The sequence below is a fragment of the Chrysemys picta genome, chromosome 1 (assembly GCF_011386835.1).
Source record: "Chrysemys picta bellii isolate R12L10 chromosome 1, ASM1138683v2, whole genome shotgun sequence".
Taxonomy (NCBI): Eukaryota; Metazoa; Chordata; order Testudines; family Emydidae; genus Chrysemys; species Chrysemys picta.
Genome location: NC_088791.1, coordinates 28404617 through 28419748, shown reverse-complemented (window position 1 = coordinate 28419748; position 15132 = coordinate 28404617). Strand labels below are relative to the sequence as shown.

At 43.4% G+C, this 15132-nt stretch overlaps 1 protein-coding gene across 1 annotated transcript in view; it reads right to left on the bottom strand.

Moving 5' to 3' along the window:
• Positions 1–9748, bottom strand: part of CDHR3 (cadherin related family member 3) — a 65213-nt gene extending 55465 nt beyond the window's left edge. Inside the window, exons 1-3 of the mRNA XM_065581946.1 lie at positions 9455–9748; positions 5901–6069; positions 838–929 (exon numbers count right to left, since the gene is read on the bottom strand). Coding sequence (XP_065438018.1) covers positions 838–929; positions 5901–6069; positions 9455–9748 — 555 coding nt within the window. The remainder of the gene's footprint in view (positions 1–837; positions 930–5900; positions 6070–9454) is intronic.
• Between the last annotated feature and the right edge of the window lie 5384 nt (positions 9749–15132).

Genomic DNA, 15132 nt, shown 5'->3' with positions numbered 1-15132 from the left:
AATTCACTGCAGTTATTTTTTTCTTTCATTGGCAATAATAATGAATCTAGAGCTAAATCCTGAGGCCTTTACACCTTTTCTTATTCAGTCAAACCCACATTGACTTCAGTGGGAGTTTGCCTGGGAAAAGACTGAGTAAGGAGGTCAAGAAAGCAGCTCCTACAATTTAATTGCTCTTTTGAGTAATGCTACAGGCTGAAGTAACACCTGAAATGTCTGTTTGTTTGTGATAATGTTGTATCTTTCACCAGTTTCTCAGGCAAACGCAATTACCCTTTCCAGATCTGCAAAAAGTGACTTTTCAGACATTCCTGCTGATACCCAGAACCTTTTCATATCAGCTAGTGCCATTTTTTTAAGCTGTTGGCCACAAATCACACTGTATTGCTTTCCAGATAGCTAAATGCTGACGTTTCATTGCATGAAAAGTTATTTCCCCAATGTTTCATTTAAAAGAAACTTCATTGTAACATAAAAGATTAAAAGCCCCATTTAACCCTTTCTCTGTAAAGGGGTTTTGGAGACAGTTTGTAAGAAAGACCCCGTTACCTGCTATATCTATGATGGGCCATATCAAAACTCTGTCTCCAAACTCTAACTTTGGGGTGTTCAAAATTTAAAACCCACTTCATACCCCAGTGGTGAGGGATAGGCGCCTTCTTATCAAAAATAATATTCTGCTGTTCTACTTTATTATTTAAAATGTTTCATTTCAGCTGACAATATACCTTTTTCTATATGCTTGATTAGTGAGCTCAGAGGAGAAAGTTCCTGGAATTCATTATATTTCAGATGCAGTGGATTGCATTGTCTCTTTTTTCCTTTAATTAAACTTACTGTGAGTTGTGACTGTTCGGGATCAGATGCATCAATCTGGTAAATAACTCCAGGAGGCGTTCCATTTCCCTCCAAGATATAAATCATTACAGCTGGATGAATAAAAATATAGTCAATGTTAATTTTATATTTAAAAAGGACATGGCTATATGGACTATATCAGAACACCTGATGCTTGTACTCACTCTACAACTCAGTCTAATTCCAAAATAAACAAAATACCCAAACACACACCAAAACAACACACAGCTGGGGCAGAAGAACATGCCCCCATGCTGTAAATAGACAACCATCAATATTTGCGATTGTGAACCGTACATCACTGACAGACAGAGCCCCACATAAATCATATCTTGAACTGGTCATTGGTAAATGGCCTGGGCTAGCCTGAATTTTCATATTGTTGAGGGATTGTGACTAGTACCACCCACCTGCCTCACTGGATGGGAAACCTGAGGGGGCCAGCAGCAATTGGGATAGGCCCAGTTGAATGTGGGAAGAGAACATGTGCTGAGAGGATGCAGGGCTGCCCCTCCCCTTCAAAGTCTCTAGTCACTGGTTGGCAAGCTTGGTGCGGAAGGGATCTGATTGGTCCCTCACTCTCTCCTTTCATTAATTTAAACCTTAGCTTGGGCCTTGTAAGGCCTCTTGCTTTTTGCTCCATTCTAGCAGCCTCACCCTCTCTTCCTTGTACTAGCAGCCGTGAAGCTGTGTTTTGTGGTTGCTGTAGCTCTGATTGTTTGCCTGTTCTGGGGTCAGGAATGAATTTTTTTCTTCCTGTAGGGGCCAAACTGGAAGAGGGCTGGGGAGTTTTTTGCCTTCCTTGCAGCATCCCAGAGGTACAATTAAGTTAAATAAGAGCAGAGTTTAATAATTAATACTCAATAAGGATGTTATTTCATCACAACTTTCGAGTGTGGTTAAAAGGATAAAAGGAATGGTTCGCAGAAGTAAAAGACCTGGGATTTTACTGGTGGGCCTTGGGTTCATGGGATGGGGGAGACCCTGAGGCCTTTGTGGTCTGAGGTCCCCCCCTTTTATTACCCTTGGTCCCCCTTGGGGGCAGGAGTAGGACTCAGAATAGCAAGCTGAGTCCTAGAGGTAAGATGAAGAGAGTCTACCTGAGTTGTGGGTTATTGGGTAGGGAATCCCTTAACCCCCACATTGCAGCCACTTAAAATGCCTGGTAGGTCAGAGTATGGCTAACAGGGTAGATAGCACTCTGTCCATGTGTTAATGTATTAAAGTTGTGGCCTACTGCTTTAAAATCCATCCCTGTGTTTGTCCTTTTTCTTCGCTGTGTCTACATCAATTCAGTTCATATCATGAACTGCTAGGACTAGAATCTCATGTGCCACATCGCTGGAAACATGGGAATCCCAGCTTTCCTAAATTGTATAGGAATTATTGCTAGCATGGGTGGTTAATGAGTAAGCGGATCTTTAAATCATTATTTACTGTAGACTTTTCCATGTCTGCAATGTCCTGTGCTTATAGAAGATTAATCTGTCCCGTGACCCTGACTGGCTGCTCGTGCCCTAAGTAGCAGCAGTAATCCCCAAACAGAATGAGGATTCCTAGATGCCAGTGATATGAATATAAAGTTTAATGAGAAACAGACACATTTTAACAACCAGTGAATGTGCCATCAGTGTTAACTGCAGCTGGTATTGTTAACTAACCCCACCCAGTTAGACAATTCATATGTCTGTGTTCACTGATTTACTGCAGCGTTAGCTGAGTGTTAAACGGATACATTTATTTTTAACAAGCTCCTAAGTACAGCGTGTTTCATGCTGCGCCCATCCCCTGAAGTGTCATTATGTCAAATCTAATTATTATTTTTTATAGTCGCACCCACAATGTGCTAGGTACTGTCCATGCTCAGAAGACCCAGGCCCTTCTCCAAGGAGTTTATTTTGTCTCTCGTACAAAGTATAGTATAGAAGCAAGAACGCCAGGGATGCTTAAATGTTATTTGTTAAATTGGCTGTTTTTCAACTAGAAATGAGCCTGAACCAAAACCTGCACTGGCTTTTAATCCTTAACCTTGGCAGGGATCAGTATTTAAACTTAGATCCGAACTTCATCCCTGGCCTCTGCCAGTGAGCCAAAACCCTGAAATAACATTGCCATCCTCCTAGCTATTGAGGTGTTCCTAAGCCAGAGCTGGATCCATATTTTGTGGCCCTGGCCCATCTGTACTTTTGGATAGGAAAAAATATCTTTGAATGTTTAATAATTCATTGCTGTTCTATACAAAAACACCCACAGTGTTAGAACACTGAAGTTTCAAACTGAAACTCTCAAAAGTCAGGAAGTGACAAAATTATGATTTCTCTTGTAACCTTAATTCTGACCCTTTGTATGTGTATATGTTATACAGCCTTCAGTTACATGATGTCATGGTATGAGTTCTGCAGGTCCCCTCATTACTGAAAAAAGAACAGGAATACTTGTGGCACCTTAGAGACTAACAAATTTATTAGAGCATAAGGTTTCGTGAGCTACAGCCCACTTCTTCGGATGCATATAGAGTGAAACATATATTGAGGAGATATATATACACACATACAGAGAGCAGCTAAATGGGTGCTCAATGAGCCAGCCAGCTGTTTGATATTTACTTTTACCCTCTTTGGGATGTGGGGCCATGTACTGAACATACACTGCTCTCCTTCCAAACCCCACTCTGAATGAGGAAGGGATTCTGTGAACTCCAGCCTCATTCTCAACACCCTGACCAATTTGCTGCAGCGAATGAAGCAGAGGTGCTCCAAGTTCCCACACATTGCACCCCTTACACAGATGGGCCAATATCACTGATCACATGGAGGTAGTATTTTTTGGAACACTGCCTCTTTCCTTATGCACTATCACAGATCATAATCCCCATGACCTTACATTTAAAATTGATTTCCCACTTAAATTTCTCTCACACACATGCAAATTCACTGTACTGCTGTGCAACACTGACTGAGCACTAGCTTTATTGTCTTTCAGAAACTCTTGCACATGCACAAAGTATATTTATTTAAACCTTTGTTGCGTCTCCAAATCCAATTCAGTTTTCAACAAGGCATTAAACAGTACGTCCATAACCAAGTGACTATGCCTGGTTCCATAAAAGGCTGTAGAGACACTCAGCATCACAATGCCTAACTTTTAAGTGCCTACAAAACACAGGAACAACACTTCAATCTGAAAGGCCTGGGTTAGCCACTAGGCTCCTATATGAGGAGAGAGATAGGTGCCTTAGAATGTGATCCACAAAAGCCAACGGGCTAGGTAGGATCTGCCTAAGCTAGCCAATGGGAGATGCTGATGGGAGGGTTGTGTCCTTAGCTACACACCCCCAGGTCAGATTTCCATACCTAAATCCAGGCTGCTAGGAGGTGCCTATCTTTGCTTGTGATTCACAAACTGGGAGAAGGTGGGTGTTCGGCCGCCTAAGTCACATGCAGGGAATAATTAGAGACTGCCTAAATCCACATACAACAGCCAGGCATGAGCAGGAGAAGGCGCTCCCTTAATATTTAACCCAAGGGTTAGGGTATTTGCCCAGGATGTGGGAGACCCCTAGTTCAAGTTCCTAATGAGGAGAAGGGATTTTAACAGGGATCTGCCACCTCTCTGGGGAGTGCCCTAGCCAGCAGGCTATAGAGTCATTCAAACTCTTTTTCTGGCTCAATTAATATTTAATTGTTCAATTATTTAAAATGGAACAAGAGAGATTGAGGGAGACTGCATAGCCTAGTTTCAGGGTAGCAGCCGTGTTAGTCTGTATCCTCAAAAAGAACAGGAGTACTTGTGGCACGTTAGTCTCTAAGGTGCCACAAGTACTCCTGTTCTTTTTGCATAGCCTAGGGCACTCACCTGGGAAGCGGCAGATCTCTGTTCAAATCCCTTCTGCTCAAAGGCATCAATTTTTCATTTTTCTGGGTGGATGCTCCACCCCCGCTCTGCCCAGAGGCCCCGCCACTTCCCCCAAAACCCCATCCTCGCGCTGCCTGCCCCCATTCCGTCCTCTCCCCCAAGTGCCTTCTGCCCACTGCCAAACAGCTGATCAGCGGGTGGGTGCTGAGCACCCACTATTTTTGTTCCGTGCGTGCTCCAGCCCCGGAGCACCAATGGAGTTGGTGCCTATGCTTCTCCTCACCACGCAGAGAAAAGACTTGAACTGGGCATTGCCCCCATCCCAGCTCAGAACCCTAACCACTATGGTGAAGGTTATAAGGGAGGGCCTCTTTTCCTGCCCCCACTCCAGCTGTTTTGTGTGGTATTAGGCAACCTCTAATCAGGCCCCACAAATGATTTAGGTGGCCAAACAGTTTGTCTTTCCCCTGATTTGTTAATCACTATGGGGCTTAGGTGGGAGATTGGCACCCAGATGCGTAGAGGGATGCTGCAATGTGCATGTTCAGATGCAGAAACTTAGGTGTCAAGAGACTTTAGGTGCCTAGAGAGTTAGGCGCAGCCAAGGGGAGTTTTGTGGATTGCAGTGATGCATAAGAAGTGGGCTGTAGTCCACGAAAGCTTATGCTCTAATAAATTTGTTAGTCTCTAAGGTGCCACAAGTACTCCTGTTCTTCTTTTTGCGGATACAGACTAACACGGCTGCTACTCTGAAACCTAAAAATGGATGCGGATGTTTATGTACTTTTATGGATCCCACCATTTAACTGTCAAATGGGAAGTCTCTAACAGCTGCCACTAAGGCACTTCAGCTAATCAAAAAAAGCTCATAAATATTTATTGTTAGCAGTAGCACTGCTTTCTTTTCACTCTTTTGGTATTTGAAAATGCCTGACCCGTTTTTAGTGAAAGTCTCACTGGGAGGGGATAAGTCATTCCCTGAATGAGATTAATCACTGAATTTCATCTGAAAATATAAAACATAGGTGACAACAACAGTGACCCTCCAGAATGGAAATATTTGGCCAATCTTAACTATAAGCATTGCTAGGCATTCTGTCTATAACATTTAGTGATTAAGGTTTAGTCTCCCAATGTTGTAATTTCAAGCATTAGTCTCCTTTGTTACTTCCAAGCAGTTCTCTTACTTTGGTCTGCCAAATTGCCACGAAACACAGGAGGTTCATTAACATCTGTTATTTGGACAGTAAGTATTTGAAGGTCACTTGCCCCAGCTGCATCATTAACATAAATCTGCAAATCAAAGCTGTTTGGCATAGTTTCATAATCTAGAACAGGATCTCCAGTGGTAACAACCTGAAATGTAACAAATTATTAGTAGTACACTATGCAATCAAATCTGTAATTATTGTATATAGGAATCAATACATATAAAAAGGTGCCATGTTGGACTGGTTAAAGACTGAGGGCTACAGGAAAACGTACCAACTGAGGGGGTAGTGCTATAGGCCCCTGTTGGACTATTAAAGACTGAGCCCAGGGAGGGCTGCAGGACATTTTGGACTGTATCCCCCGGAAGGGCTTTGCTTGTTTTGCACATGGAGTGTGGTTAGCTGGAGGGCTGAGTCACCAAAGCCCCACTTGACAAGCGCAGTGGCTAACAGGGGTCGCCGTGAGCGGAGGAAAAATGGCAGGCAGGCCCACCCTCGACCAGGGAGCGCTCGTGGGAGGTGGGTGCCACCCTGTCACACAGTCTAAATGAGAATCGAGATGTTTTTAAGCAGATTGGGTCCTGCTTAATAGAAATATACCTTCAATTCACAACAATTAAACATTTTCACGGATTTCATGAACAGTGTGTTAAGCTACATATTCAGCTTTGCTGCTGCTGTTTTTAGATGCCTCTCCAGTGAAGAGGAAGGTGATGCTCGATTTGTCCTTACATAGCACGATGGAGAAATACAGCATGTCATATGGAGGTGAGCCTGGACCACACTGTGCACCTCTGAGCAGGAACAATTCTACCTCCAACTACCGATTGCTGCTGATAGCAGTATGTGCTCTTGCCAGCTGTGGGCCGGGAGAGGGGGAGACCAGATATACTCTTAGCTATCCACTGCTCAAAGCAGGAGACTTGGTGCATGGGCTAGCATGTTCCTGCATAATGTGTGGGGAACCTGCTCTGCGGCTTTTGTTCTGTGATGGAGGGTAGGTAAGAATCTCCCTATGCTTTCCTCCCAGTCTCACACCACTGCAGCAGAGGGCAGTGAAAACAGAGAACAAGTATCATCACACCACCATCAAGGGAGTTTCAGCCAACCGATATAGTTTTCAGTTATTCCAAATGCCCTCTGCTGAATGGGAATATTCCCTTAAGACTAAGGGCTTGTCTGTGCAAATAATACGTGGGCAAGCTGGGGTGTAAATCTACACTAGCATGCCACGCATTCAATGTCCTGGGGGACCTGCTGACGCACACTAGAAGCTCAATAGTGCAATTGCACTTTGACCTAAGCCTAGGTGGGTAATAATGCAGACTACTTTGACTTTAAAAGTGTAGCCTGTAGCGTGGAAAGGAAATCAAGCAGGACTGGTACACATAAAAGGGGTTCATTTATCAATGACTGTGGCCTCCTCAGAAATTCCCAAAAGAATCTCATGGTTTTAGGATTGTTGCAATGGGAAGAAATGTGCTTCACAAAGCAAGGTTCTAATTGTCAGCCCCCATAATTCATGCATGAAAACAGCCTTTCCCCATATCTCAGCAAAGACTCTAATAGTAGAGTGTAGTTCCGGGGCATCTCAATACTAGGAGTTCATTACTTTTACAAAATAAGGTACTAAACGTTCATTAGAATACTACGCAATAGCATAAATAATTAACACTAACTATGCTTGTCAAGTAAATAAGCTAATTACATTTGTGCTGCATCATCCTAGATTTTTAAATCATGTTTGTTCACTTGCCTGCTAGTTTGCAGAATTTAGTAATTCACAATGGAGTCATTGGGACAGATTTTAGGGCACATCTACACTACAGCAGCACAGGTATGGTTCTGCAGTGTAGATGCTTCATACATCTACAGAAGGGGGTTTTCCCTTTAGGGTGACCAGATAGCAAGTGTGAAAAATCGAGACACTTTTTTTCGGTGGTGGGGGGGTATAGTTGCCTATATAAGATAAAGCTCCTAATATCAGGATGTCTGGTCACCCTATTTTCCATCGATGTAGGTAATCCACCTCTTGGAGAGGCAGTAGCTAGGTTGATGGAAGAATTCTTCATTGATCTAGCTGCATCTACCATGAGGATTAGAGGGTCCTGTGGCACCTTTGAGACTAACAGAAGTATTGGGAGCATAAGCTTTCATGGGTAAGAACCTCACTTCTTCAGATGCAAGTAATGGAAATTTCCAGAGGCAGGTATAAATCAGTATAGCTGCCTCTGGAAATTTCCATTACTTGCATCTGAAGAAGTGAGGTTCTTACCCACGAAAGCTTATGCTCCCAATACTTCTGTTAGTCTCAAAGGTGCCACAGGACCCTCTGTTGCTTTTTACAGATTCAGACTAACACGGCTACCCCTCTGATACTTGACATGAGGATTAGGTCGACCTAACTACATCACAGAGGGTGTGAAAATTTTCACAGCCCTGAGCGATAAAGCTAGGTCAATCTATTTTTTAGGGGTAAACCAAGCCTCAATCTGGCGTTGTTTCACCTTTCTGCTTTAAGCTAACTTGTTGTCCCTCAGATCCTGCAGCTGATCTGTACTGCCCTCCAGTAAGTTAGGGAACCCTGAGAACTGCTCTAGCTTGTTCCAGCTGTGCTGCTGTGCAGAGCCCCCAAGCAGGGCCGGCTCCAGGCACCAGCGAAGGAAGCAGGTGCCTGGGGCAGCCAATAGAAAGAGGCGGCAGTCCGTCGGTTGTTGGGGCAGCATGTCCGGGTCTGCGGTGGCAATTCAGCGGCGGGTCCTTCCTTCCTTCTGCTTCCTCTTCGGTGGCAGCTCCATCGCCCAGCTTCAGTCTTCGGCAGCAATTCGGCGGCCGCTCAACTGGGTTTTTCTTTTTCTTTTTTTTTTTCCTTCGCCACTTGGGGCGGCAAAAAAGCTGGAGCCGGCCCTGCCTCCCAGGGCCCTGCCAGTAACTGAGGATATCTGGGGCCCCAGCTATACCTCCCTTCCCCAAACATACCATCTGCATCAGCAGCCAGGAGGGTGACGAACCATCCCTATGGCAGCTCTATGCTGCTCAAGGATTCCTCGGTACTGAGGGAGCCTTCAAGGAGCTGATGAAACTGGATTCAGCTGTTAAGTGAGGTTGACGATCTTCCCATTAAGGTGAGTTAGTAAGATTCTGTTATAGTGCAACAAGTTGGATTCAATGGGGCCTGATTCTGAATTTACATCACCCTAATCCACATGGGGGTAGGTAAGATCAGAATCAGGCCCCAGGTGCTTTTATTCACCTTAGCATTTTTTTAAAACAATGACTTCTGTTATACATGGAACAAATGTGGTGTTTGTTTTTTCCCCTGCACCAATCGAAAGGCTGGAATCACTATCAGCTATTCATGTGCTATAAGAATTGAATTTCCTGTAATAGATACCTTGATCTGCTTTTGCAACTCTTACAGTTAAATGATGCATGAATAAATACTGTACCAATATCAGCTCTCAGTAATCCAAAGAGTAAGCATCAGTCTACAGACTAAACACATTGCCCAATCTGAATTGAAAACTTACCTTGTAAGTATGCGTAGCTCCAGGATCAATCCGAAAAGCTTTTGTAAGTGGATTTGAGTTTATTATTAAAGGATATCCTGAAGCCACTTCAGAAGGTGATGGTGATAAAATAACACTAAACGTATAAACCAAAACACGAGCTGAAGAATTTTCTGTCACATTGCCTGTAGCAGGCAAGCCATTAAGTGACAGCGTTTTCCCCCCTGCAAATTTGAAAAGGAAAGTAAAATTACACTTCTGTGAAGCCGTCTCTGTGAATGTTAGCTGGGACACAGAGCACACACCTTCTGCCATGTGCTGTGAACACAAATGACCTGATATTCCTCTCATGCTGATATGAATTGTGATGTTACGCAGCTGTCGAACCCATGCAAGTGAAAGGAGATTTAAACCATTTATTTTCTGTTTAAATGCTGTGGTCCTGCCACTGCAAGTTACTGATGTTAATGCAGTATTGTTACTACATTGCTTGTATTCATATGATAGCTAGAAATATATGTTTCCTATCAGTCACCACCCTCTGCTGCTGCCTCTCTGCACTGAATCACATTAAAAATAAAGTCAGACAAGCAAGTGTGTGTGACTAAAAGGTGTTTAGAATTCTTTTGTGAATTCTGTTCTCAAGAGATGACACTTCCCTTCCCTTTCCAACATGTCTTGTCATAAATTAACAGAAAAGAAGGCAGGTCTTCAAGGTGCTGAGCAGCTCCAGAAAAGTTCAATGTAATCTCAACCCCGCAGTGTAGTTAGCCCCTTGCAAGATACTGCTAATGCATTGCAATCCATTCAGGGCCAGGACCTGGGCCAACATTTAAAAAAAAAAAAAAAGTGTCTGTGATGTCATGCACCAGGTCAAGATGCCATTCACCCAGATTTTTTCGGGGAGAGGGAACGGGACACAGGGGCTTCTGGGCCAGGGGGGTCAGCCTGCTGGTGGCAGTTGAGGGCATCTAAGAGGGGAAGAGGAGGCTCGGGTGGGGGGAGGAAGAGGAAATTTATGACTCCCCCCACTTTAAATAGTGCTCTGCAGCCCCTGAGTGAGTGTGTTTCAAGTCCCACTCTCTTCCCAATCCTCAGAGAATGTGACTCAATTGCAGCTCTTGGCTTGAGAATCTGGATCAAGCTGTGAGGCTCCTGCTTTTAGCTCTGGAGGTCCGTTGTTCGTGCCTTGGTGTTGGCCAAGATAGAGGCTGTCACAAGGGCCAGTGCAAAATGTCTGGAATGCTTGGAACTAGCAGAGAACAGTGATTTGAAAGAGCCCCATGTGAGTCCCTTGTTAATGGAGCCAGGCTCTGGGCTCTCTAGGGATGTGTGCTTACAGCTGGGGTGCTTTTGTAACATATGTTCTAATACAGAATCTGACACTGACTGTATCTGAGACAGTACACTTCCTTTAAGCACGCCACAACTTATTAAGGAAAAGTATTTTTAAAGTCAGTGAAGATAAATGTATTTATAATGTTTTCTAGAGTGACAGATGAGAGATGGGTTCCTACGTTTATATTAACCTCTTGCAGTTTTCATGAGCTGAATAAGAAATGTTTATTCAGGCATAATTCTTTTAAATCAGGGTTAATTAGATTTTTCAGACCACATTGCAACAGAGTGTGACAGGTTACTCTCTTCTTATTCATGATCCTACTCCCTCCTCATTCAGAAACCAATGAACCACCTGCTTTCCCATTTAGGAGCACAAAACATCCCTCTGACAATTACAGCAATTGCCCATCGAGAATAGTAGTATTAGGAAAGAATTTAATATATTATTAGCATTGCCAACCCTAAACATTGAGTTTGGGCCCACCAAAAAATCACAAGACTAACTTAAAAATTATGAATTTCTTTTATATATATATATATCTTGAGATCTCTTGCTTTGCCTTCTGATTTCTGAGCCTTTACGGTACACTCAAATTTTACTCTCTTGAAAGCTGAGATCCTCATGCAATCTACAGAGTAAAGCAGTTGGGACTTACAGGGGGAAAATATCATGAGACTTGTGAGAGTTGGCAACACTGTTTTTAAAACAATTTAGTGACTAGAAAAAAGGAGGAGAGCCAGCAATGTGTGACCAGCCAGCTCTCTGCAAGCACCAGCAAGTGCTTAATGGTCCACGGACAACAGTTTAAGAAACTTCTGCAGTAAGCAATCCATTCTTCTTTGCTGCTTGTTAGAAGGTCTATTCTTTGTGTATCTGTAATGCTTTCATGCTGAACCCAAATACTGATATTGCCAAGCTAACATGCCATGGTCTGGGTTTTGTGGGGGAGGTTATTTGATTGGTTGCTTTTTAATTCACCAACTGTTAAAGTCCACTAACATCAACCTAGAAAAAAAGTCTAAATTCTACTGGCCTGATTCTTATCGCTTTGCACCTGATACAGTCATTTACATCTGTGCAAAGTGGCTATAAAACACTACCAGTCTGATTTTTAGTGTAAAATGAGTGTTTAAAAAGCTACCAGATCAGAAGAGGGTATAAAACCATTTACACGAGGTTTAAGGTGGTGGAGAACTGGGCTCTATACATGTCTTTATGGCAAGGTCTTCTTAAAACTTGCTACAAGCATAGCTCAAGTTCATGTAATTTTAAAAACTCCTCCAATTTTTTTTGTTTTAATTTTTTTTTAAATTCAATTAACCCACAAATGAAATATGAACAAAGCCTGGAGCTGCCTAAAGTGAACTGACTTTGCTTCTTTGAAAATTCACCTGCTTCCCCTCTGCCCTCCCCCCCGAATACTCTCACCTTGAACAGTGGACGTTATTCTGGAGCGTGGCGGCATCCAGCATAATATTATTGTAATGTTATATAAATCATCACAATGGGCTGCAATCTCCTGACAATTATACTGATGCATCTCCATGGCTCACTGCAGTTCAGTAACAAAACAGCTGTTCCTTGAATTCTTTTGTCAAAAAGTTCTGATCTCAAAAATATAATTTAGGTCCCTTAAGAGAAACTATAACAGGCAAGAATGGATTAAATTTAGCAGTTGAATAAAATTGTGTTCTTACCAGATATTCTTCCTAATAAAACCAAAAGAAGAAAAATATTCTGCCTTTTCCCTAGAATCCTGCCATCCATAGTCCTAGGATGTGAACTGAAGGAAGATCTGGGTCTTATTTGCCTCTGTCTGCTTCAGTTCCACCTAAATTTTTCTTCCTTGTCATGCTGTCCAGTAAGAAATCAAACAAAGGTTCTGCTGTATCTAAGGGAGTTTCTAAACACCATCAGCTTGTTTGCTCTTCAGTGGACTGCTCCTTGCTGACATACCATACAATATCCCTTAAACTGCAATCCTTTTAGAATGACAAAGAAGGTGTGTGTGGGGGGGAATAGCTAATACAATGCTGGCTTGATAATTCTGAGGAATGAGGTGCTCTCTCTCTAGAGACCAGGGACAATACTTGGTGCAGCATTGCATGTTTCCCGATGCTGACAGTGTGTTTCACACGTGTTCTGGGGTGTCAAAGTCATTTAGGACTTGTCTACACTAGAAGGGTTTTGCCACTCTAGTTATACTGGTATATCCATTCTCACAAAACCCTCTAGTGTGCACTCACTTGTATCAGTATTGCTTATGAGAGCACAGGGCTTTTTCCTTGCCTCTGTTCTGCAATGGCATGAGCAGGTCCCCCTGTCCGCCTCCCCCCGAGCTCTGTGTCATAACTTTTGTCCTTTATTTTCTCTCTTTTATAAATATATACTTGAGCCTGTTTGGTTCTTCCTTTGTCTGAATGCCCACACAGATCCTGTTGCCAACAATAGATCAGTGCTCATGTGCACAGTTACATAAATCAGACTTCTCCTCACACATCAAACCTTTCATATTCTGTGACAAAGAAAAGATAAGAGTAACCTGGTTACACATCTTTCAATGAGACAATCTAGTCTTGTGGTCAGGGCACGGTATTGAGATTTGGGAGACCTGGGTTGGAATGGAATTTGGTATTTATATCTGCTTAAAATTTTAGGGCCTTCCCTCAGGCACAGCAGTGGATTAATGTCTCCTGGGGCCCTGGGCCAGAGCAACTGGGGAGGCCCTGGCACCAGAACCATGGTCCCCTCCCACCCTTCCACTTGCTGTCCTGCCCCTGTCCCACCCCTTCTGCCTGCGGCCCCACCCAAAGCCACACCCCATTCTGCCCCTTCCCCTGCAGCCTCACCCGCATTCCTCCCAAAGCCCCGTCCCATTCCGCTCCTTCCCCCACAGTCCCACCCCCGCTCGCTCCTTTCCACCAGTACACCACTGCAGCCCCAAGACCAGAGAAGCTCTGTGCCCCTGACGTTGCCCTGGGGCCATGGCAAGGGGAGATTTTTTCCCAAGGGCCCCAAATTGACCAGGGCCGTTAGGCACGGGCACTGTAGGCCCATGCGGTAATCTGCTACTGCTCAGATAGGCCTCTCCTCAGTGCAAAAGCCTATTATTTGAATGCTTTGTGAAAAACAAACCCTTGGGTGGTTGGTATTTGTTTGCTCTTTCAATATGTTTCCAGGGTTGTCATTTTGTCACTGACAAGCCTCCTGGGACAAGTGTGTTTGAGCAGAGAACGTGAGTGTGTAGAGGGAGATAGTTTAGTGAGCAGGGAAAGGAAAGGAGTGCAAGTACTGGGCACAGTGTGGGACTGTGTGCAGAGAGGCGAGCGATGGATGGACAAAAGAAGAAGTCAAACGGGAGGAACATATACAGGAGGAAATGAGTGAAGGGGATGAAAGGAGGAGGTGTTGCCTTATATATCAAAAATGTATACACTAGACTGAGGTTGAGATGGAAATAGGAGACAGACTTGTTGAAAGTCTCTGGGTAAGGATAAAAGGGGTAAAAACAAGGGTGATGTCATGGTAGGGGTCTACTACAGACCACCTATCAGGAAGAAGTGGTGGATGAGGCTTTTTATGAAAAACTAAAAATATCCAAAGCACGGGACTTGGTGGTTATGGAGGACCTCAACTACCCAGACATCTGTTGGGAAAACAACACAGCAGGGCTCAGATTATCCAATAAGTCCTTGGAATGTATTGGAGATAATTATTTATTTCAGAAGGTGGAGAAAGCTACTAGGGGAGAGGCTGTTCTAGATTTGATTTTACAAATAGGGAGGAACTGGTTGAGAATTTGAAAGTGGAAGGCAGTTTGGGTGAAAGTGATCATGAAATAATAAAGTTCATGATTCTAAGGAATGATAGAGGGAAAACAGCACAATAAAGATAATGGATTTCAAGAAAGCAGACTTTAGAAAACTCAGGGAGTTGGTAGGTAAGATCCCATGGGAAGCAAATCTAAGGGGAAAAGCAGTTCAAAAGAGTTGGCAGTTTTTCAAAGAGACATTATTAAGGGCACAAAAGCAAACTATCCTACTGCACAGGAAAGATAGGGAGTATGGCAAGAAACCACCCTGGCTTAACCAGGAGATCTTCAATGATCTGAAACTCAAAAAAGAGTCCTACAAAAAAGGGAAAACAGGTCAAATTACAAAGAATTAATATAAACAAATAACCCAAGTATATAGGGACAAAATTAGAAAGGCCAAGGCACAAAATGAGATTAAACTAGCTAGAGACATAAAGGGTAACAAGAAAACATTCTACAAATACATTAGAAGCAAGAGGAATACCAAGGACAGGGAGATTGTGTGCTGGCTGCTGGGGAAGTCTCTGAGAGACCGTGCGCTGT